Source organism: Macaca mulatta, chromosome 12 (assembly GCF_049350105.2).
Source record: "Macaca mulatta isolate MMU2019108-1 chromosome 12, T2T-MMU8v2.0, whole genome shotgun sequence".
Lineage (NCBI taxonomy): Eukaryota > Metazoa > Chordata > Mammalia > Primates > Cercopithecidae > Macaca > Macaca mulatta.
In genome coordinates, this window is record NC_133417.1 from 23,638,619 (window position 1) to 23,662,309 (window position 23,691).

The 23,691-nt window shown below is 35.5% G+C and overlaps 1 protein-coding gene across 2 annotated transcripts in view; it reads right to left on the reverse strand.

Moving 5' to 3' along the window:
• Positions 1-625: 625 nt before the first annotated feature.
• The window catches only part of ACTR3 (actin related protein 3), a 71,750-nt gene continuing 48,684 nt past the window's right edge, over positions 626-23,691 (reverse strand). For both annotated transcript variants that reach the window (XM_015109946.3, XM_077956869.1), the window contains exons 7-12: positions 22,886-23,029; positions 20,652-20,825; positions 7,692-7,784; positions 7,396-7,521; positions 3,531-3,614; positions 626-1,867 (exon numbers count right to left, since the gene is read on the reverse strand). In XM_015109946.3, the coding sequence (XP_014965432.1) occupies positions 1,772-1,867; positions 3,531-3,614; positions 7,396-7,521; positions 7,692-7,784; positions 20,652-20,825; positions 22,886-23,029 (717 nt within the window). In that variant the 3' untranslated portion in view covers positions 626-1,771. The remainder of the gene's footprint in view (positions 1,868-3,530; positions 3,615-7,395; positions 7,522-7,691; positions 7,785-20,651; positions 20,826-22,885; positions 23,030-23,691) is intronic.

Consider the following 23,691-nt stretch of genomic DNA (forward strand, 5'->3'; position numbering starts at 1 on the left):
ACATCTAAGACATTCCAAATAGTCTGTGTAATGATGTAAAAATGAGACAGGCTAGGGAAAAAAAAACTTACTTTTGCTAATCTACTCTTTGGTACTGTTTGAATAGTATTTTTATAATGTTTGTGGAATACTTTTTCCAGTTAAAAAAAAAAGGGGGACCTTTGATACTGACGATGATACTACTATAGGATATATAGTTTGTCTTTTACAATTCCATACTCAAAGAAGGAAGATTCACAAAAATGATTATAGGATTTTAAATATTCAGATCCACCCTAAACAAAAACTGAAGTTTACTCCCCAATTCTATCTTCATAGTAAAAACAAAAAACTAAACACTTTATATTATTTCACTTTTGAATAGAAGTATTCTAATCCTAACGTGTTATTTTCATGAATAATGGAGTTCAAGTGTTCACTGACAATTGCTAGTAAAAAGCCTATGAAACATTTCCCATTTTATCTTTCTATAAATAACTGGTAAAATTTTAAGGTCACAAGAAATTTTCCACCATACACATTACAGAGATTTCAATAACTCCCAAATCTCAACAGAAACAGATATCATATCACATACATAAAAACAAAGTAGAATTACATTACTTTAAAAAAAAAAAACATTAGAAAAGGTAATTCAGTTTTCATTTATTTTCATCACTTTTTCTTCATAATCCAGATATTTTAAAATGCAAAGAAAATTAATTTTCAATGGTATGTTCAGGGACTGGCACTAAAAAAAATTTTCAGACTGCAAATGAGTTATACAAATGAAAATATCAAATGGAGATCCAGTTATCAAAATGAAAGCACTCAACATATTAAAAGTTCACAAGTATTTGTATTGAGCACATTAAAAAAGTCAGCTTGCTAACAACTGTTGTGATTTTAAAGAACTATTGCAGAAGTTTGAAGAAAATAGATTTATTAGTTAACTTATAAAGAGATTAAAGAGCCTGAAACAAGTATTAAAAAGAAATTTGTGCCTTTATTAGAATGTTGTTAGGCTTTAAATACGCCAATTTTGATAAATTATTGTTGCTGTTTTGTTTTTTTATAAGAAACAACACTACAGAACTGCAATACTGGTCCAACACTCTTGTCTTTACTCTTCTTTTAAAGCAAGAAACAGAATGCAAGTAATCAGAAAGCACTAGCAGGCATCAGTTAATCCAAGATACTAGCTCTTAGTTCCAAAAGCACTTGCAAAGAAAACCTTTTCGGGGGAAGGGGTGGAGAGGGATGGAAGCACTCCATAATAACTGGAATCCCATGAGTGTGTATGCCAAGTCTCATGAGGCTATTTTTTGAATTTATCCTTTACTTGGTCATGGTTTTTTCCCTCAAATACAATTTTTCTTTGACTTTTTTTCCTCAAAGTATAAAAAGTATGAAATATAAACAAGCTCTTGCACTGCACACTTAGAAGTGTACAATTCAAGCATTATAGAGCTATCTACACACTGATAAATCCCATCAAATCTTGGATAATTCATTAATATACAAAATATCAGGGCACAGAAAGAACTAAAACCCACTTCTTTTTGTTACACATAAGATTCAAATATTCAATCTAAAGAAAAACACAATCACTTTCGCTCTCTTCTACATCTGCATGTTGATACACTTATTAAAATATTCCTGTATAATCATGTTTGGTGTTACTATTTCAAGTCAGGTTTAAAACCTCAAAACCAGCCATCCAGACAAAACAGGTAATCAGAAAGATTATCTCTTCCCCACCTCCCTAACCCCAATAACTATGAAGTCAATTTTACGACATGACTCCAAACACTGGATTGTGACGACAAATGCTAGGTCCAATTTCTTCATAGTCCTTTTTGGTGTGGCATACTTGGTAGAACTCAGGCTGAAAACAAAAAATGTGTATTTTTATAAAGGTCAAAAATCTACCATCTTCAAAGTATACTGAAATAAATTTTGAGAGTGATGCTTTAAAATAGATGTTAAGTCTAAAATGTTTATTATTAGTCCATTCATGGCATGAAAGCTTAGAAATTCTAGCAGCCATGACTTACAACCAGCTATAAATCTTTATCGGAACTCCAAAAGAGCAATTAACTCCTGTCCCCCTATCCTTGTCTCACACACCTGCCGCGAGGATTCTGAAATTTTGAAGAATGGAAGGTTCTCAAATGCCTAGTCTCTTCTGTTGAGACTTTCCCACACTTTCATTGCACCAATAATGTAAAGAAGCAGCATTCGCCTAACTACAGATAAACTACTCCTAGTCATGCTATGATCATTTTTCGTCTAGTTCTAAGAAATGTCTAGATCATTTGCCTTCCTCACTCAAGGTCTGGAAAAGATAGACTGTTCCATGCTGTGTTACCTCATTTCTCAAGGCAAAGTCACAAACTCAACTAGGTTATAAGGCCCAACTGAAGAAGACTAAAATTGAGGAAGAAAATAACTTTCACCTCCTATTTTGGAAATGGTTTTAAATCCAAAGTTGTACAGTTATTCAATAATTCAGATAAAAGCTCCTTCATTTTAATATTCCATGCACTACCAGAACAAAACACCAATACTTCCTAGGTTAATGGTATTAGAACACTAGAATACCTTTTAAGGGGGCTTTAAAGACATTTTAATTTGGGGACAGGATTTAGAATAATTCCCTTTACTCAGTGGACAACATCATACTTTCTATGCAATGAAACTTAACTTTTACCTTAATGTTTTTAAATACTTAAACAGAACAAACAAGGACCTTCTGATGACTAAATTACCAGCTTTAATAGAACTTTCCCTACAGATAAACTTTAAAACATAGTATAAAATGGTCACTCTAAAACAATGGCTAGCAAGCTTAAAAAAAAAAAATAAATTAAAATGACTTCCAATTAAATTTAAATTACTTCCAATTTTTAAAATACTACAAATACATATAGACAAAGTTTCCTATTATTTTTAGATAAAATTTAAAGGAATTTGCTTTGTTCTTCACTAAGTACAGATAGACTCTTCTATCTTAAAAAGTATTTATAAATTTAAACATAAGCTTCAGCCAGGCGCAGCAGCTCACACCTATAAACTCAGCGCTCTTTGGGAGGTTGAGGTGGGACGATCACTTGAGCCCAGGAGTTTGAGACCAGCCTGTGCACATAGTAAGACCTCATCTCAATAAAAAATAATAATAAAGGCCGGGAGCAGTGGCTCACGCCTGTAATCCCAACGATTTGGGAGGCCGAGATGGGTGGATCACCCAAGGTCAGGAGTTCGAGAGTAACCTAGCCAACATGGTGAAACCCAGTTTCTACTAAAAATGCAAAATTAGCCAGGTGTGGTGGCACAGGCCTGTAGTCCCAGCTACTTGGGAGGCTGAGACAGGACAATCACTTGAACCCAGGAGGCGGAGGTTGCAGTGGGCCAAGATCATGCCATTGCACTCCAGCCTGGGTGACAAGAGCGAAACTCCATCTCAAAAATAAATAAATAAATAAATAAATAAATAAAATAAGAAAACAGTAATGATAAAATAAAATAAAAGTAAGCTTCATCACACTCACCGTGGAAGCCAGCATTGATCCTCCAAACCAAACTGCGTATCGCTGCATGTGGTGTGTAATGACTTGTACATCAATAGGTTTTGGCTAAGAAAGACATAGTAAGATCATCTTCATAGTAAATTGAAATAACAATTTCTGTGTCATTTAACCTTAAATGTACATATACAAAAATACTATTTGTACTAAATTCGAGTGGTATCTTACAAACCAGAAACAACTGAGACTGGCTGTCTCAGAGAGAAGGGGTTGGGAACACTGTGGAAGAGACTGGGAGGGAACAGAGCAGAATAAATGGAAGGAAAACATCAATGAGTACACGTTTTATACAGTTCTGACTTGAAGAACCTAAACGTTAGTGTTTTACATATTTAAAAATAATATCTTAAAAGAAGGGGAGGTTGGGGCAAAACAAAGTACAGCAAAAGCAAATTAAACTAATTGTACTTTTTTCAAACATAAGCATACTAAGGTGAGGAAAGGGAATAACTCAAGCAACTTGTGAACACAGTATTTTGCATCTTATAAGCCTTCAGGCTAAAGATAAAATATAAGCAAATACTGAACTCTAGTTTTGGGTCTATTTTTCACAGTATGGATTAACAATTCTGAAACTATTATATACATATTCTGGGATTAAGCAAAAACATAAATATATTATATAGATAACAGGAGCCAGGCTTCTCACTGTCACAGAAGGGCATTACAATACTGAAGGGCAGAAAACTAGAGTGAACCCTCTACAACTGGAGACATCCGCAAAAATTCATGGTTTTTAATTTACGTAGAGAATTAGATATAGATGTAGAGACACACACACACACCCCTAACTCTAATCACTGAGAAGTCCTAGACTCCATGATACCCCAGTAGTAATGAGCACAAAGCTTGGTTTCTTAGCAATGTTCTCCACTAAAAGGAACAAGACAAAGATGTCTTGAAGAAAGAAAAGGGGGGAAAAAGGCTGATTCCAGGGCCAGAAAGAGAAAGTACAAGATCAGCCTGAAACACCTTGCTATGCCAGGAAGTACAGAGGTAGGCAAAAAAAGATGTGGCTACATCCAAAAAAAAAAAAAAAAAATCTAAGAGCCATTTGAATAACTCCCACTGGTCAAATCTGGAAAAAAAAAAAAAAAAAAAAGTGGCATTAAAATTAATGATGAGTGGTATTACTGGTATTATGATATCACAGTGATATTAAAGATACAGACCACAAAATGAGAAATCAGGAGTTCATATAGATATTACTAAAAGAATAAATGAATGTGGGAGAAGGGAAAACTCTTCCTTATAGTAAAACAAGACTTAAAAACATACAAGGAATGATGGAATTTGCAAAATGCCATTTAGCGACTACCACAGCAATAACTGTTTTAGGAAAGAATCACAATGGATGCTAAAAACTAGTGATTGAAACTTTAATGAGCAACAGGATAGTCTGAAGGTGTCTCCTCATAAGATTCTTATTAAATATAAAGGAAAACAAAATAACTTTATAGTGAAGAAACCTGGCAGACACAACTTCAACCAAATGCTCAAAATCCACACACAGGACAAATTCTATCATGTGTCTACTGATATAATGCACTAAAAATGATACAACTTCAATTCTGTGGCATCACTACCAAAACTACATAATCTGAACCTAGTCAAGAAGAAATATTAAACAAACCCAAGCTGAAGGATATGCTACAAAATAAATGACTGTACTCTTCAAAAATGTTACATTCATTCAAGAAAGACAAAAAACATTGAGTATGTAACAGACTGAAGCAACACAGTAAGTGAAACATGCAATCCTTGACTGGATCCTGGATAAGGGGAAAAAAAAGGTATTTGGTTTTCCTTTTGTTATAAGGGACATTAGTGAAACAACTGGTAAAATTAGAATCTTCTGTAACTAGATAACACTGGATGATCAAGGTTATGTTCATGATTTTGACAACTGTAATATGTTCCTGATTTTAGAAATATACTAACATGACTGGGGATAATGAACCATCATATCTACAATTCAGTGTGTGTGTGTGTGTGTGTGTGTGTGTGTGTGTGTACACACACATATTTATAGTAACAGAATGATATGGCTTTTTTCAAAGCTGTTTGGTTGCCATTAAAAATTACAGACTGAAGGAGAATGAAGCCAGAGATAGATAGATATATAAACACATGCTATTAAGACCTATAAAAGTTACTAGCAAGAAAAATTAAGGTGAAGAAGGCAGTCCTCCAGAACACAAGGTTTTTCATATACATGATGAGCATCCCAAATCTGAAAATCCAAAATGCTCCAAGATCCAAAAACTTTTTGAACACCAATATGATGCTCAAAGGAAATGCTCCCGATTTCAGATTTTTGGATTAAGGATATTGAACCAGTATATAATGCAAATACTCCAAAATCCAGAAAAACTCAAAACCTGAAACACTTCTGGTACAAAGCAATTCAAAAAAGGGATACCCAACCTGTTTCTTTCGATATGTGGATACAGTACTGATCACTGGGTACATTTATTTCTTATTTACAAGTGTAAAAAGAGTTTAAAAATGTTAAACGATCTTACTTTATTAAAATACTGTACTCAAAAACATACAGCATTGTTTTTTACTTATATATCTGCAATGAGTTATTAAAAGCTAAATGGCTACTTAATACATCCATAACCACACCATTAGGACAATCAATGTCAATCTCTTAAGCATTCTAACAAAAAAACCGGAATATGCACTACGTTCATTCACATAATCAATGTGATTAGTAGGATTCTCAGTACAGAGAATTTAAAATTATACTTGCAAAACCCAATGACTTCTTTTTTAGGTAGGAGGTAGGGTAGATAGGTATGTGGATAAGGAGAGTAGATGGATGGACAGATGAATGGATGAATGGGTGGGTGGGCTGGTGGTTTGGTTGGTTGGGAAGGGGATGCAAAAGCAAAGGCAACATTTTAAAAGTTTACTGAGTAGACTTCCTTAAGTATTAAGTCATGACGTTATAGAGACAGAGTTCAATATTTTGCCTTCTACCCAAAACACACACTTTTTACTGCATTCCTATGGCTAGGTTTACTCAAGATAATCAAAATATAGGTGCTGAAAAGAGTCAGCCATCATGCAATTTCTCAACAATCAGCAAACCCTACAGAGTTGTGCTTTACTTTTAAGTAATTCTGAATGATTGTGGAAGTCTCAGATAAAGTGCTCATTCTTGGTAATTTTCCAAGCAGAAGGTATTTTATTTAGCAACTTATCCTCTAAATCAATGTTCTGCTTCAATATTTAACAAGGATGAAAAAAAATGAAAAATCTATCTCTAAATATAGAAAGCAGACATCTGAGAATTTTAAATTAATTTTGATTTTTTTTTACCTCAAGCCTAAAGGTCCAGGACATGTAATACAAAAGTTACTTTGCTAAACCACCAATTTGATTGCACATTTTGAGGTTGCTATGTGGTAGCTAAAGTCAGTTTTTGAGAGCAGGCTTGACTACTCAACAATGGTGTCAATCTCAACTCAGCTTCGTTGTCCTTCTATAGTACATAAAATTTTGTGGATCCAAAATTAATTTTATTATTGGTGTATCCAAAGAAATCTACTATATTAATTATCTATGGGAGAGGTATAGAAAAAAAAGGTCTTTCCACAGATATTACTAAGAATTATTTTCCAGAAATACAGACAATATCCTAAAAGAATCAAATGATCCAGAATATCATAGACATAAATCTATAACATTAACCATTTCCATTAGAATACCTGACAGGTTCCTCTTATTTTCCTAAATCAGAGGGAATGTTGGCAAATATTTCTCATCCCAATCAAGGAAGGCACCCTCAACCTTCTCACCAATAATCAAAAAAACCAACCTTCAATCTACCGCCACTCAATTCCTCACTTAATTTCAGCCGGGCATCTACAGTTCTTTTTAAATCTCTTTGCAAGCGACGTCCAAAGTCCCTGAACATGGTTGAACCTCCAGAGAGGACAATATTCTAGTGGAGAGAAAATAAATATAAATATTTAAAAAGAAAAGTTTAAAGGTATACAGTACTGAAATGCTATTATATCCTTTTTATGAGAGGTGTTTAATATCAAAAAATGGACAGACTACATCAAAGTTTTTTTTAAGTTAGACCTTGAATAACAATTTTGCTATAAATACCTTGTAGAGAGGACGCCTGACATCAATAGGACAATTCTGAATTACTTCATCTACAACTTCTGAGATAGGCTGTGTAAAGTCTGGATTAGCAAACTGAAAAATAAGTTGGATATATAATAGAGATCATATCACTACTGACAAATATCACAATAAAAGGTTAAAGTCTTCAGTTCAAAAACAAAAGGCCTTTTAGAAACTATTAATACTAGTCTCTAACAGATTCAAATTGAAGACACTGAAATCAGAAAACTCAAAATTATGATGATAGATACCATTTTATAACTATCAGAATAGCAAACATGTAAAGTCATACATATACTATGAGCTGGCAAAAATCTGGGTAAATGGAAACTTTCATATAATGCTTGTGAGAGTATACACTGATGTAACCACTCTGGAGAACAATTTGGCAACAATAAAATAGTGACATGGTCTGGCTGTGTGTCCCCACCCAAATCTCATCTTTAATTGTACTCCCATAATTTCCATGTGTTGTGGGAGGGACCTGGTGGGAGATAACTGAATCTTGAGGGTGGTTTCCCCCATATTATTCTTGTGGAGTGAATAAGTTGCACAAGATATGATGGTTTCATCAGGGGCTTCTGCTTTTGTGTCTTCCTCATTCTCTGTTTGCCTGCTGCCATCATGTAAGACAGGACTTGCTCCTCCTTGCTTTCTGCCATGATTGTGCAGTTTCCCCAGCCACTGGAACCGTAAGTCCAATTAAACCTCTTTCTTTTATAAATTGCCCAGTCTCAGGTATGTCTTTATCAGCAGTATGAAAACAGACTAATACAAATAGCTAACAAAATTATAAATGCACATACTAGTAACTCCACTTCTTAGGACAAATCCTGAAGAAACTCCTCAAACATGTATGCTGTCACATATGCATATTTACTATAGCCTTGTTTCTAAGAGGAAAAACCTGTAAGTCCATCAACAGGGGATGAAATAAATAAACGTAGTCTAAACTCATTATTCATGATTCCGTATTTGTGAATTTACCTGCTCGCTAAAACATATTTATAACCCCCAAATCAAAATATGGTTATTCATGGACATGCACATGTGCAGAGCAACAAAAATTTGAGTCCACTGATGTGCACATTCCCAGTTGAGGTTGAACAAGATGATACTCTGCTTTCTAGTTTCAGCTCTCATACTATAAACAAGTATCCTTTTCACAGTTCTATTTAGTGACACAGTTTTCATATTTTTGTTAGTGATTTCATTATTTAAAATGGCCCCCAAGCATACTGCTGAAGTGCTGGCTACTAAACACAAGGAAGCTGTGACGTGTCTTACAGAGAAAAAGCCAAGTTAGATAGCTTTGCTCAGACATGTGTTCTAGTGCTATTGAATATAAATGAATATACTAAAATAATATACTAAATGCAGTGCCTTTAAAAAGAAACATACATGAAACAAGGGTATACATTAATGGGATAACAAAAATGTTACCAGAGGCTCAAAGAAACCTAACACTGTATTTCCCCTAGGAGCAACAGCTTAGTGTTCACTAATTCAGTGCTCTCAAGAACTTTTTGGCACATCTACTTTGAATAACATCAGCTGTATATTCAAACGATGATATACCACAGTCAAAATAAACTATTTCCAAACAGCTGGCACTAAAGAAAGACACACTTTTTTAAAAACTTAAAAAAAACAACAATAACTTGATGCTGGACATGGAGACTCACACCTATAATCCCAGTGCTTTGGGAGGTCAAGGTAGGACGATTGCTTGAGGCCCAGAGTTTGACACTAGTCTGGGCAACATAGTGAAACTGTCTCTACAAAAAAAATTAAAAACTAGCTAGGCACGGTGGCACACACCTGTAGTTCCAGCTACTTGAGAGGCTGAGGAAGGAGGACTGCTTGACCTACGAGTTCAAGGTTACACCGAGTTATCATCACACCACTGCACTCCAGCCTGGGGGACAGAGAGAGACTCTGTCTCTAAATAAATAATCAAAACCTAGCTCTAATTAGTCAAAAACAAACAAGTACTGTTTATCTCCTCAGCTACTCATTTTTATAATTAGGTTGTACTAATTGAGAGACAATATTCCTTTATTTATTAAACTGAGTCTGTAACTGTGTTGATAATTAGTAGGCATGTGTCAATTTTTTTCCAGGTTTTTTTTTTTTTGAAACTGAGTCTCGCTCTGTCACCCAGGCTGGAGTGCAGCGGCGCAATCTTTGCTCACTGCAACCTCTGCCTCCCGGGTTCAAGCAATTCTCCTACCTCAGCCTCCCAAATAGCTGGGATTACAGGCGCCCGCCACCATGCCCGGCTAATTTTTGTATTTTTAGTAGAGACAGAGTTTCACCATGTTGGCCAGGCTGATCTTGAACTCCTGACCTCAACTGATCCGCCTGCCTCGGCCTCCCCAAGTTCTGGGATTATAGGTGTGAGCCACCATGCCCAGCCTTTTTCCAGTTTTTAAGATTAGTTTTAAATTATTTACAGGTTGTGCATACAATGAAAAGAGATTTAATGTTATCGAAGTGACACATACTAATACAAAATCTTTTAATTTAGATCATGTAAAACATCACTAAGAAAGATTCTACTGACCTTTATTATAATAAAAGAAAAGAACCTGGCAGTCAAAATCTATCTTTTTGAAGCATGCTGAGGAGTGTACATAAGGAACTCTAAGAGGAATACACACTGGGTATGAAAATGTGGCTCATATTGAGCCTTTAGAACCCAACCTACAGACTAGGGTAAATTTTATCTGTCAAGGAAAACAGAATAGAGCTCAACTCAGCTGGCTCTATAAGTAATTTAAAGACAAGCTCATGTGCTGGCAGAAAATGACTTAGTTACTGATTAAGTGTAGTGAGCAGCAGAATCAGAATCCTAAAAATTTTATTTTCCATGAACACGTCCATGATCTTCAACAACCATTTTCAGTTTCAGACTGTGAAATCTTCTAAAGAGACTTCAGTTCTCAAAACACTGTATTTTTATGATCCCAAAGTGACACTTTAACCTGAGAACCTATCATTTGCTCTAACTATAAAGAAAAGATTTACTTCTCCAAAATCTGTACAGAGAATATTAACGACCTGACAAAAATGTGTTCCATAATACTCATTTTTAAAAGTGTTATCAAATTGCTAACACAGAACTTGTAAATTTTTACATCGTCCTTTGTCGGCTGTACTCTTCAGTATTTGCCTAAAACAGTAACACACACACACGTTAACCTTCCCATAGTCCTTTTCCTACCTGTAAGATAGTTTATCTGCTATACCATGCTCAAGTAAAAGGAAAAAATAAGATTATTCAGTACTGTGCTATATCTTTGTGCCCCCCTCCCTTTTTTTTTCTTTTTTTTTGTTTAAGATGGAGTCTCGCTCTGTCACCCAGGTTGGAGAGCAGTGGCACCATCTCGGCTCACTGCAACCTCCGCCTCCCATGTTCAAGCGATTCTCCTGCCTCAGTTTCCCGACTACCTTGGATTATAGGTGCCCGCCATCATGTCCAACTAATTTTTGTATTTTTAGTAGAGATGGGATTTTACCATTTTGGCCAGGCTGATCTCGATCTCCTGACCTCGTGATCCACCCACCTCAGCCTCCCAAAGTGCTGGGATTACAGGCGTGAGCCGCCGCGCCAGGCCCTGTGCCCTTTTTATAGTAGTTTTTAATCAAGAACGCACAGAAGAGGCCAGGCGCAGTAATCCCAGCTACTTGGGACGCTTAGGCAGGAGAATCACTTGAACCCAGGAGGCGGAGGCTGCAGTGAGCCAAGATCGCGCCACTCCACTCCAGCTGGGTAACAGAGCAAGACTCCATCTCAAACAAACAAAAAAAGAATGCACAGAAGAAAAATACAGAACCTTTAAATATTAACATACCCTAGATCCATATACAGAAATGTTAATTTATTTTTTTAAAAAATGAAGTCTGACTTGAGTATATATTTGAAAAAAGTATAGGAACTACTGGACAACAGAACCCCAAGTGAGAACTGGTAAAATATAGAGTAAAGCAGTAAGCGATGACTATTTAGTACATAAATGAAGAAGAAAAAGAATTAACAAATTTAAAAAGTGATAATAAATTGTTAAGAGTATTCAATGCTTTAATACTAACAGATTCAACCTAGGGTCTCTCGTACTATTTTTCAGGCCTTTTCTTTTACTGTCAGCAAAATAGTCAGTTCTGCCTCTAACTGCTCCCTGGTCAAGTCTTAAGACTACTGATGCTGAGAAAATTAGAAGAGACTATCAAGGAAAGAATATCTTTACCCTTCTCCAAAAAATACAGGAAGTAGCAAATATACCCAAATAAACACAGTAGTCCAAATATTTCCTATACCTGGAAACTTATTACACAAGTTTTAAAACCTTAGGATGATTTTCTTAAAAAAAAAAACAAAAAATTTCCTTTTAAAAACAAAATCCAAATGCCAAACCCACTTCTTCTAAAAACAGCTATTTCTAGTATTTGTGATGAACTTACAGAACTACAAAAATAAATTTCCTTATTCTTTCATACATTTTATCCTCAGCGCTGAAGTACTGGACAGTTCAGATGCCTACACTTTCATCTAGTTGAAACAAAAAACCAAGTGAATCCTTCAAATGACAGAGGAACTAGGACACAGAAGTATCCATCTAAAATCACCAAAAAAAAAAAAAAAAAGTGTGTATGACACACTTTATAAAATACAAAAATCAGGTCTATTTTGAGAAAACATGGTGAATAAACATATGTATCTAATTTTGTTCTCTTCCAAAACACTACTCTACACTATCAGTAAAGAGAATTTTTTTTCTTTTTCTTTTTTTGAGACGGAGTCTCACTCTGTCACCAGGCTGGAGTTCAGCGGCACCATCTCCGCTCACTGCAATCACCGCCTCCTGGATTCAAGCGGTTCTCCTGCCTCAGCCTCCTGAGCAGCTGGGAATACAGGCACATGCCACCACGCCCGGCTAATTTTTTTTTTTTTTTTTTTTGTATTTTTAGTAGAGACAGGGTTTCACCATGTTGGTCAGGCTGGTCTTGAACTCCTGAGCTCATGATTCACCCGTCTCGGCCTCCCAAACTGCTGGGATTACAGGCGTGAGCCACCGCACCTGGCCTGAGAATTTTTTAAAGGAAAAATAAAAGTATTGAGAGCAAAGCAAAACCAGCAACAAATTTGGTAAGCTGGAAAGCAGATGGACAAGACGTTGCAAACACTCCAAAACAATAAGTCATCAGTAAAAAACAAGAACCAAGCTATTTTATACCAAAAATTCCCTCTCCACATTCCCCAAAGAACTGGCTGACCTGGGTAGCTTTGAATTGAGGTGGAAGGAGGCCAGGAAGAAGGACGGGTTGAAAGTCTCTCTAAGAAGCTGTTAAAGCTCTAGATCCTCTCCAAAGAAGCAACAAATGCCGCCTCCTCATCCAAAGAAAAAAGTGATGAATCCTATTCTCTACACTGAAGAAAAGAGTTTCCAGGACTGTAATACACAGCAGAAAGTACTAAAAGGGGAGTTTTACGTGAAGGTAGGCAACCTGCAAAGTCTCTTCCCACTTGGCTGCCAGCCGTTACCCAGCAGCCAGGAGACTTCTCCGGAAAGTAGCTAAAAAGACCTAAAGTAACACATATATGGCATTCCCCCAAAGAAAAGGCCACAGTCAACAAGCCCTTTTTTTTCTGAAGTGGAGTTTCATTCTTGTTGCCCAGGCTGGAGAGCAATGGCGCGATCCAGGTTCAAGCGATTCTTCTGCCTCAGCCTCCTGAGTAGCTGGAATTACAAGCGTCCGCCACCACGCCCAACTAATTTTTTGTATTTTTAGTAGAGACGGCATTTTGCCATATTGGCCAGGCTGGTCTCTAACTGGCCAGGCTGGTCTCTAACTCCTGACCTCAAGTGATTCACCCACCCAAAGTGCTGGGATTACAGGCGTGAGCCACTGCGCACAGCCTAGTGTCCCCTTCTTAAATGACTAGTCTGCAAAAGTCTCTAGCAGGAAAAACATAGCAATCGAAACAGAGAAAAACCAACTCGAAACAGACTAAGCAACTTGGAAGAGACTATAGAAAGAAGAAAACTAAAAAACAAAAACAAAACAAAAAATAACCCTATGATTAATATCCTTAAAGAGCCAGAAGATAGACAACAATGAAATAGGAAAACGGTAGCATTTAAAAAAGAATATTCAAAAGTAGGGGTGAGGGAAGCTCTTGAGAATTAAAAATGTTGCCAGAAATTTTAAAACTCCAATAGAAAACTCAGTAGGTAAAGTTGAAGAAATAACCTACAGATTAAAACAAAAAGACAAAAACAAACAAACAAACAAAAAACCAGAAATGCTAGGGAACAAAGGGAAGATCCTACAAGCATCTGTACAGGATGAAAAAACAAAAAAACAGGTCCTATACATATAAATCAGCTTTTATTAACTTCATGTTATAATGGAAAGCAATTGAGCAACGGCTTCAAAATGCTGAAGGAAAATTATTTCCAATCTAGAATTCTATAACCAAACTATCAACAAGCGTGAAGATAAAATGAATACACTTCAGACACATAAGGTCTCGACATTTTCCTCTCTCATATACCCTAGAAGGGACTGTATTGGCAGATGATCACCAAAATAAAGAACTGGACAGTAGGAGTGAAAAAGACATAGGATACAGGAAAAAGAGATCCAACACGGGAGAGGGAAAGGGAATCTCTAGAATGATATTAAAGGAATACGGCCACTCTATACTGAGTACAGAAAGAAGCAAGTTCAGACTGGGATGTAACAGACACTTCAGAAAATTAAACTGATGAATAAACTCTATACATCTGAATATCCTGAGAAGAGATTTATATAACTAATGAAGAGGATCTGGAGGTGAATGAATGGTATTATTTTAGCACTAAGCAAACAGTTTATTAATAACTTCATGGAAAACAGTTACTTATAGGAAGGGAAAAGATTTCATGGTTAACTACATGGCTCAGATATGAACAAAATTTGTGGTCACAAAAACATAAGCACTGAATTTCAACCTACTTGAAATTATAATGTAACAAATGAGATGAAAAGGGAATAGAAAGGTTCTGTCTGTGATGATAGAAGGAGGATTAAAAAAAAAAATCTTCCTCTTCCATAGCTGGAATTAGACAGACAACGCCTAACACAGGGCTGGGCACAGTGACTCCTTCCTATAATCCCAGCGCTTCGGGAGGCCAAGGTGGTGAATTGCTCCAGCCCAGGAGTTCAAGACCAGCCTGGGCAACATGGTAAAACCCTGTTTTTACGAAAAACACAAAAATTAGCTGGAAGTGGTGGCACATAGCTGTAGTCCCAGCTACTTGGGAGTCTAAGGTGGGAGGATCACCTGAGCCTGCGGAGGCTGCAGTGAGCCATGACTGAGCCACTGCACTGAGTGACAGAGCAAGACCCTGTTCCCAAAAGAAAACAAAAAAAGCGCCTAACACTGAAAAAAAATTTGAAGTTGCAATATAACCAAGCAATACATAGCTAAGGAGGCAACCAGCAAAAGAAGCAACTAAGAAGAGTTTGAGGTTGTTATCTCTAGAAATAGAAAACGGGGAAAGAAACATGCAGGGTACTCCTAGTTTTTGTTAGGATCTGTAGACCAAGACTTTTAAACCATGTGCATATATATAACTGAATTTTAAAAACAGCCTTTAAAAAAAGAGAAAACAAAACAGGTTTTTTAAAAAGAAACAGGTTTCTCATAGGAAGAAATTACTTATAAGGAACATAAAGCTATACACAATAGAAAATGTTTTAAAGTTAAAAAATTAACAAAGAAAAATTGGTGTATCAAACAATAAAGGTTATTCAAATTAATAGAAAAAATGATACATGAAACATTAGCAGCAAGACACATTTTCATCCAGCCAACTATATCTTTCCTAAGCAATATGAAACACATTTCATTTACATATCTAAAGCTTCAGGGTTATGTATTTATGAGACAGGGTCTTGCTCTGTTGCCCAGACTGGAGTACAATGGTACAATGCCAGCTCATTGCAGCCTCAACCTCCTGGGCTCAAGCAATACTCTCATCTCAGCCTCCCAAGTAGCTGGGACTACAGGCACACACCACATGCCTGGCTAATTTTTTGTGTTTTTTGGTAGAGATGGGCTCTTGCCATGTTGCCCAAGCTGGTCTTAAACTCCTGGGCTTGAGTGATTCGCCCACCTTGGCTTCCCAAAGTGCTGGGATTACAGGCGTGAGCCACCACAACCAGCCTACTTCAAGGTTTTTAAGAAACCAAGGCATCAGCTAAGCTCATTTGTCAAGCACATTCCATTCAAATGCTTATCTCCTATATCCCATGCTATTATCCATCTTGTGGTCATAATCCTATTTATACAGGATATTTGTTCAGGATCTTCTGCAATTTTCTAATTCCTGTCCCCAACTTGGAGCTTTAATATTTTTCTCTAAGATTTCAATTTCATATTAATTGACGTGCCTTAACTGAAATGAGGTCTCACACACTTCTATTAATCTACTCACATATAAACGGTCCATACAAATATCTGTCCTAACTTCCAGCTATGTGTGGTTACCTCTCCAGTCTCTTGGAGAGACTAAACTGTCTCCACTAAAATGACAGCAAGAGAATTAAAAGGAAAGGTAAATGACCAAGGATGAAACGGGGGCAAAAAAACAATGAATAAAAGATTTCAATCCTGTTTGGAGGGCAAAAAGAGATACTAAAAGGGCATATTGGTAAGAAGTCAATCAAGAACCTTCTAAAGTCCCAGGAATTGAAGGTGTAACAAACCATATAAGTAAAGGTGAAACAAGGCTTGAAAAAAAAGAAAGAAACTGCTAAAATCCTCTAAATAGAATGAGACCCACCCTCCTCGGTTCCCTTCCAGACCTTGTATAACAAGAAAGTTAATTCGAACCCCAATAAATAAATGAAGGAATGAATGAACAAAATGAAGCAAATTATACCATTCTGGACATGGGTACAGGCAAAGATTCCATGATCAAGATGGCAAAAGCAAAAAATGACAAATGGGATCTAATTAAACTAAACAGCTTCTGCACAGCAAAAGAAACTATCAGCAGAGTAAACAGACAACCTACAGAATGGGAGAACATTTTTGCAAATTACACATCTGACAAAGGTCTAATATACAGCATCTATAATGAACTTAAATAAATTTACAAGGAAAAAAACAACCCCATTAAAAAGTGGGCAGAGGACCCGAACAATTTTCAAAAGACGACATACATGTGGCCAATAATCATATGAAAAAACTCTCAACATCACTGATCATTAGAAAAATGCAAATCAAAACCACAATGAGATACCATCTCATACCGGTCAGAATGGCTATTAAAAAGTCAAAAAATATTCTCACAACATCCCTCCTAAAAAATGAAGGAAAGAAAAAATATTTTTTAAAAATAAATAAAATTTTAAAAAAAAAGGTGCTGGCAAGGTTGGAAAGAAAAAGAAACGCTTATACTCTGTTGGTGGAAGTGTAAATTAGTTCAACCATTGTGGAAAACAGTGTGGCAATTCCTCAAGAACCTAAAACATAAATATTCAACCCAGCAATCCCGCATACCCAAAGGAGTATACATTGTTCTATCATAAACACACATGCATACATATGTTCACTGCAGCACTTCACAAAAGTAAAGACATGGAATCAACCCAAATGCCCATCAATGGTAGACTGGATAAAGAAAATGTGGTATATATACACCATGAAATACTATTCAGCTAAAAAAAAGAATGAGGTCATGTTCTTTGCAGGAACATGGATGGAGCTGGTGGCCGTTATCCTCAGCAAACCAATGCAAGAACAGAAAACCAATTACTGCATGTTCTCACTTTTAAATAGCTAATGGATACTAGACTTAATGCTTGGGGACAAAATAATCTGTACTACACCTCCATGACAAAAGTTTACCTATATAACAAACCTGTACCTGTACCCCTGAACTTAAAGTTAAAAAAAATAAAAATAAAAATAAAATGAAGCAAATGAATAAACAAGGTGAAAGTTTTGGAAAAGCTGAATTTTAAGGGAAAAGAATCACATTACTTGCCTCAAAAGTGAACAACAGTCTCAGGTATAATACTATAAATATCACAATACTAATGATTTACCTAATAACAATAACCTCACACGTGGGCAGGCTGGAGAAATAACTAATCTAAAAGGGGGCTAGCACTGAAACCACTAACAGTGACATATCAAGAAACAGCTCCATCCATGTTCCTGTAATACCACCACAGTATTTAGAAACCTGGGGGTTAATACCAAAAGCAGTAACTAACAGCTAAAGGATGCTCTATAGAACACAATGGCAGCAGGAGGGTGAAGAGCTGCTAATTTTAAGTCTGTCAGTGTTTTCTGACCTTTAAAGCTGTGTGTATACATCCTTTTTATTTTTTGAGAAACTGCAAACAAAATGTACCACCAAAAACCTTCACATTCCAGTATACTAGTCTGACCACAATTCCTTATCCTTCTCATGCTCACTCCTCTGCTACCAATTCACAATTATTATGTGTCAATTTATCATGATCTCCAATCCCTGTGTCCCTCACTATCCCTAGGTAATTCGGCTTTCAGGATTTGCTCTCTCCTCTATGCTGCAATACTTTAATCTCTGCTTTGTCAAAACCTTTTGCTCCTTTCCCACACCTGTCTGGGGGAGGGGACACTATTGTACAACTAAAAGTTTTGGGTATCTAATCTGCTACCTTGAGTAGAGCACTCACTAGTCACCCTCTCAATTCCCCTCAACAGTAAATATGAAGTCATTATGCTTCACAAGCCCTCAATTTTACATCCAATCCCTTCTCCTAGAACATAAGCTTGATTCTACCTCACAAAAAAATTAAAACTATGAACTATGACGATGAACTTCTTCAACTACCTACCTGTGCCTCTGCCCTTCCTAGTTCATTTTCCTGTACCTATTCTTAATTCCTTCCCTCCTGTCACGGGAGTAAGCCCTCTTAAAAATTGAAACTATCTTGAGCCTTATTCTCGTAAATGAATTCTTACTAGTCCACTGTCTTTTTCTTTCATAGCCATCTCTCAGAATGTCCACACTACTGATTTCCAAACCTTCACCTCTCATTGAGGCAACAAGCTGCTCTAATGTATCACTCCATTGAAACTGTTCCCCTATGATCACTGACAACCTAGATGCTGAAAAACTCCAAGTACTTCTAAGGTTTCCTCTAATGTTACTTCACTGCAGCAACTGGCACTATTTACCTTTCCTTCTTGAAACATTCACTTCTCTCAATTTTATGACCATAATCCTTTAGCTTGGCTTCTACCTCTCTGTCATCTTCAGGATTCTTTGCAGGTTCCACTTAATCAGCCATAATGTGTCTGTGTTGACGAATGCCCTATTCTTCATCTTTCTATTCCACAGTCTCTTCTCAGCCAACCTCTTCCTTTGTGCCCCACATATGGTGATGACTTTACAACACCCAAGTGTTTGTTTCTGAACCTTTTAAAAGATGCATATAATAAACTCATCTGTGTCTATTTCACCTACTCCTCCCCTTCAGTATTACAAATCTCAATGGATGGCACATTGGGCTGCCCAAGTTACAAACCTGGGAATTATCACAGATTCCTCATATTCTTACTCCCCTCATATCTAAGCAATTACTAATTATGTTGATCCTATTTTTCTCTCACCTCCTTCCTCATTCCCACTGACCCACAAATACTATTCATCCTTCATCTAAAATACTGTAGTAAAATCATCTGTTTCCAACACAATTCACACCTCTGTTCCAACCCGTCCAAACCAATGCTGTGAGAGTAACCTTTCTAATACGGTAAATAATATTTTCTATGCTTAAAATTTTTGCATGACTACAGAATCCAGCTAATTCCCTTGCATATCATATCTGCCCTTCAAGACTTTGTCCATGAATACCTATCTGGATCCCTCTCCTACTAATCTGTCCTTTATACTTTTCTTATGTAGCACTCTCATGTCTAAGACCTCTGCCTAGCTAACCTTCTGACAAAAATACATATGCTCCACTACCACACAACTGACAAACACCCATTCATCCTTTAAGTCTCAGTTCAACCATTATCTCCTCTGAGATGTTCTCCCAAGCAGACTTAGATGCTCTTTGTTCCTGTGCCCTCTCCAGATACATGCACTCATTAAAGCATCTGTAACCCTACCTGTTTAAATATTCATCTCTTTTATTCTTTGAGCTCAATAAGAGCAAGATAAAATTATTTTTCATCTTTGAATACCCAGTGCTTAATTTAAGCTGGGATCATGAAAATCCAAACCATTTAACATTTGCTGAGTGAATAAACAAAATTTTAAAAATAACTATTATTAACATTAAATAAGCAAAGTACATATTAGTAATTCTATTAACAAAGTAACAATTCTGATACTAAGTTACCAGAAGAATTTTCCATTATTAAAAGCATGTACTTCTTAATTTAATAAAGCCTTTATGTTGCTAAAACTTCACAGAGAGAAGACTATTTTGCTACTAGTTCTATGTTTTAATGGTCAATTGAAGGTTCCTTGTAAAATGGTCATTTTACACAAATGGGGAGGGGGGAGCTTTCTATAACCTTTCCCAAAATATTTTATTTAAATGATTACAAAACTTTACCTGAGTCCACGACTGAGGGAAGAAAAAAAAAGTTTAAGGGCTCCCCTCTTCCCATGACCCCCCCACATAAGCCCCCATATTTAAAAAAAAAAAAAAAAGCTTTTTCTAAATCTACAAAAAATAGCAACAATTTCACTTGTTTAAAGAAAAGCAAATTTTTTCTTTAAAAATTTCATAAAACTTTTAAATAAAACTTTTCATAAAAATTCAAACGGTTTTTAGTATACTAATAAAAGTTTTTGAGATCAATTCTCTCTGAATATCCATTAATTGATATTTGCTGCTGAATATTTTTAAACAATTCCGTTAAAAAAAACTTACCTCTGGATGAAAAAATATTTCAGGTCCCAAAAATCTCTCATAACCAACATCGATAGAAAATTCTTTCTTTGAGATAGCATTGATTCCAGTATACTGTTTAATCCATTTTGACCCATCTGTATCATACTTGTTAAATTCTTTTACTAAATCTGGGCAGACATAACTATAACGCTCCTGAAAAACAAATAAACAAAAGTAACTTTTTTTGCCTATTACAGGAACAGTAAAAAAGAATGGCATGTTTTCAGTAAACTAGAATCAAATAAAAAAAAAAAAACTTCTTCAGAAAATAAAATTAGGAAATTAAGCTGGGAGTAAAATTTATGTTAGGATGTTATCATATGTGTAGTACAAATAAACATACTCATCTCCTACACATATTTTCTGACTTTAAATATAAATAATATTTGAGAGATTGGAGAGCTGATTTCTACTACTTCAGTGTTATTTCCTGAAAATGTTCATTAATGTCATTCAACATTTTCTGTCTCAGTAATAATGAATCTCGTGCTCTACGTAAGGAGAATAAATAAAATATAGAACTGAGGAATAAGTAATAATTATGATAACCACACAAATTAATTAGATCCTTAATATCTGAAACAAAACTGATTACAGTCTGAGTAAATAAATGAGCAAAGAAAGAACGCTAAAAATATAAATTACTCCATTTTGTTGCATATTTGGTTATATGACACCTAAGTAAAAGTTTTATCAAAAACATTGAAAAATATATTATAGATTATAACATCATATTTGTAATTTATAAACTCCCAACTGCCAGCCTATATATATATATTTTTAAAAAGCCTTCCTTTTCCAGTATTTTTATACATCACAGGCTCCATCCGAGATAGTTGCAAATATTACTAGTAATAATCAAAATACACAAAGAGAAAAAATACTGGAAACGAAAGACATTTGATTCACTATTTGAGGTCTTCTCCAAACCTTAGAAGTGGGAATGACAAGAAATGATACTCCTTTAAAGACATTCAGACTGACCATCAATCTTCTCTGGAATAGATTTAAATCTCTGGTGTTTTCTCATTTTGCTTTAATTTTACAGATTTCCCAAAGATGTTGAATCAGTAGTATTCACATTAACTTTTTATATATTTAATTCTTATGCCACCAACTTGGGGTAACTTTTGGCAGTCCTTTACTAATTTACTACCTAGGAAGTAGTTGATAAATTTTCATTCTTAAGCTCTGACGAGCAAGGAAAATCCCATAAACATGCAAAGAGGCCCAGGCATGGTGGCTCACAGCCAGCACTTTGAGATTCTGAGGCAGGAGGATTGCTTAAGGTCAGGAGTTCACGAACAGCCTGGGCAACATAACAAGACCTCCATCTCTACAAAAACTTAGCCAGACATGGTGATATGCACCTGCAGTTCTAGCTACTCAGGAGGCTGAGGCAGGAGGATCACGTGAGCCCAGAAGTTTGAGGCTGCAGTGAGCCATGATTGTGCCACTGCACTCTAGCTTGGATAGCAGAACAAGATCCCATCTCTATAAAAAATAAATCAATAAAAATAAGAAATAAAAAATTTAAAAATGTATAAGTGAAAAAAAAAACCATGCAAAGAGAGACAAATAAGTAAAAGTTACTTTTGCCAGGGCAGTTTTACTTTTCAAAACATGTGAGACCCACTGAAATTTTTTGGTTATGTGGCAAATAGTAAGTTTGAAAGATGATGTTAAAGTATTTTGATAGTTTGCATGAAGCATTGATATAATACTTACATGGCAGAAAAAATTTAAAAAATACTTTAGATAGCCTTAATGTTTTTCTATGTGCCCTATCACTTGAGTTAACACTGCCTCTATACTATAGCACAATGAATCAATTATATCAAAATAATTTTTATGACAAAAGCTTTTAAAATTAAAATAAAGAATTCAGTGAAGAAATTGAGATGCAAGCACTTTACAGTGAAATAATTATTTTTAATAAAGAGAATCACAAAAATTTATGGAGAGGTCATTTGGTAAAATGTTCTTATATATTACTCCTCTCAAATATAAAATATGAAGAAAATAGACAAACTTGTAATAATAATTTTCTTGCAAGAAATACAGAGAAAATGTAAATATACTTAAGAGTAATAATTTATAACTGGTTAACAAGATTATTTTAAGTACTGTTCTTCAATTAAAAATTTCTCATGTTAATGTTATAAATGTGATTTTAATTTTTAACTAAATTACACTTCTATCTCACTTTTTACCTTTACTGCCTTAGCAGTTTCCAAGGATTGTTCTGGAGGGATTCCTACTTCTCGGTCTCTCAGCAGTTGCTGAATAAAATATGTTATATCTCGTCCTGCGATTGGAATGTGTTTAATACAGCTGCCAATCACATACCCTTCAGCCTAGAGGGGGGAAAAAGATTTCAAATTTACTTTCAATGCTTTGAAAATTAATATAACCTAAAAATATGAACCATTAAAGACCAATTTATCAAGTTAGTGTATTCATATTCTCAAGTACTGTTTTATCCCAGAATTCACCTTTATTCATCAGAAACAATAACTAAGAATGGCCAGCAACTTGAGATTTATTTTCCCATTGACAATTTATAACTATGACTAAAATAACAACACAGAAACAGTAAATTTCAAAATAGAAATATCAAATGGTTTAGATAGCAGACTTTATATCAGATAGTACTATTTTAAAATCATTTATAATTTCAGTAATTATAATTTAGAATGTGTCATAAGAAATTTGACAAAGTGCCTATCATTTTTCTAATGAAGTATGTATCCATTTCACAAACCTGAAGCTTTCCACACACCACCATAATGTCAAATAACTAAATTCTGTAGAACTGATTCACAAATTCACTGATGTGTCAGAAGTATAACAAATAGTGTGGCAAAATTAAATTTCATTAGGAAAGAATATTAAGGATGCCTTCAGCGGCCATGACAGAATATTAGGGACTGAACTCACCCTCTCAACTTAAATAAAGGACACTTTATAAGAAATAAAGGTTTTCAGACATTTGACAATTGGCAGAGTAGGGCAGAGA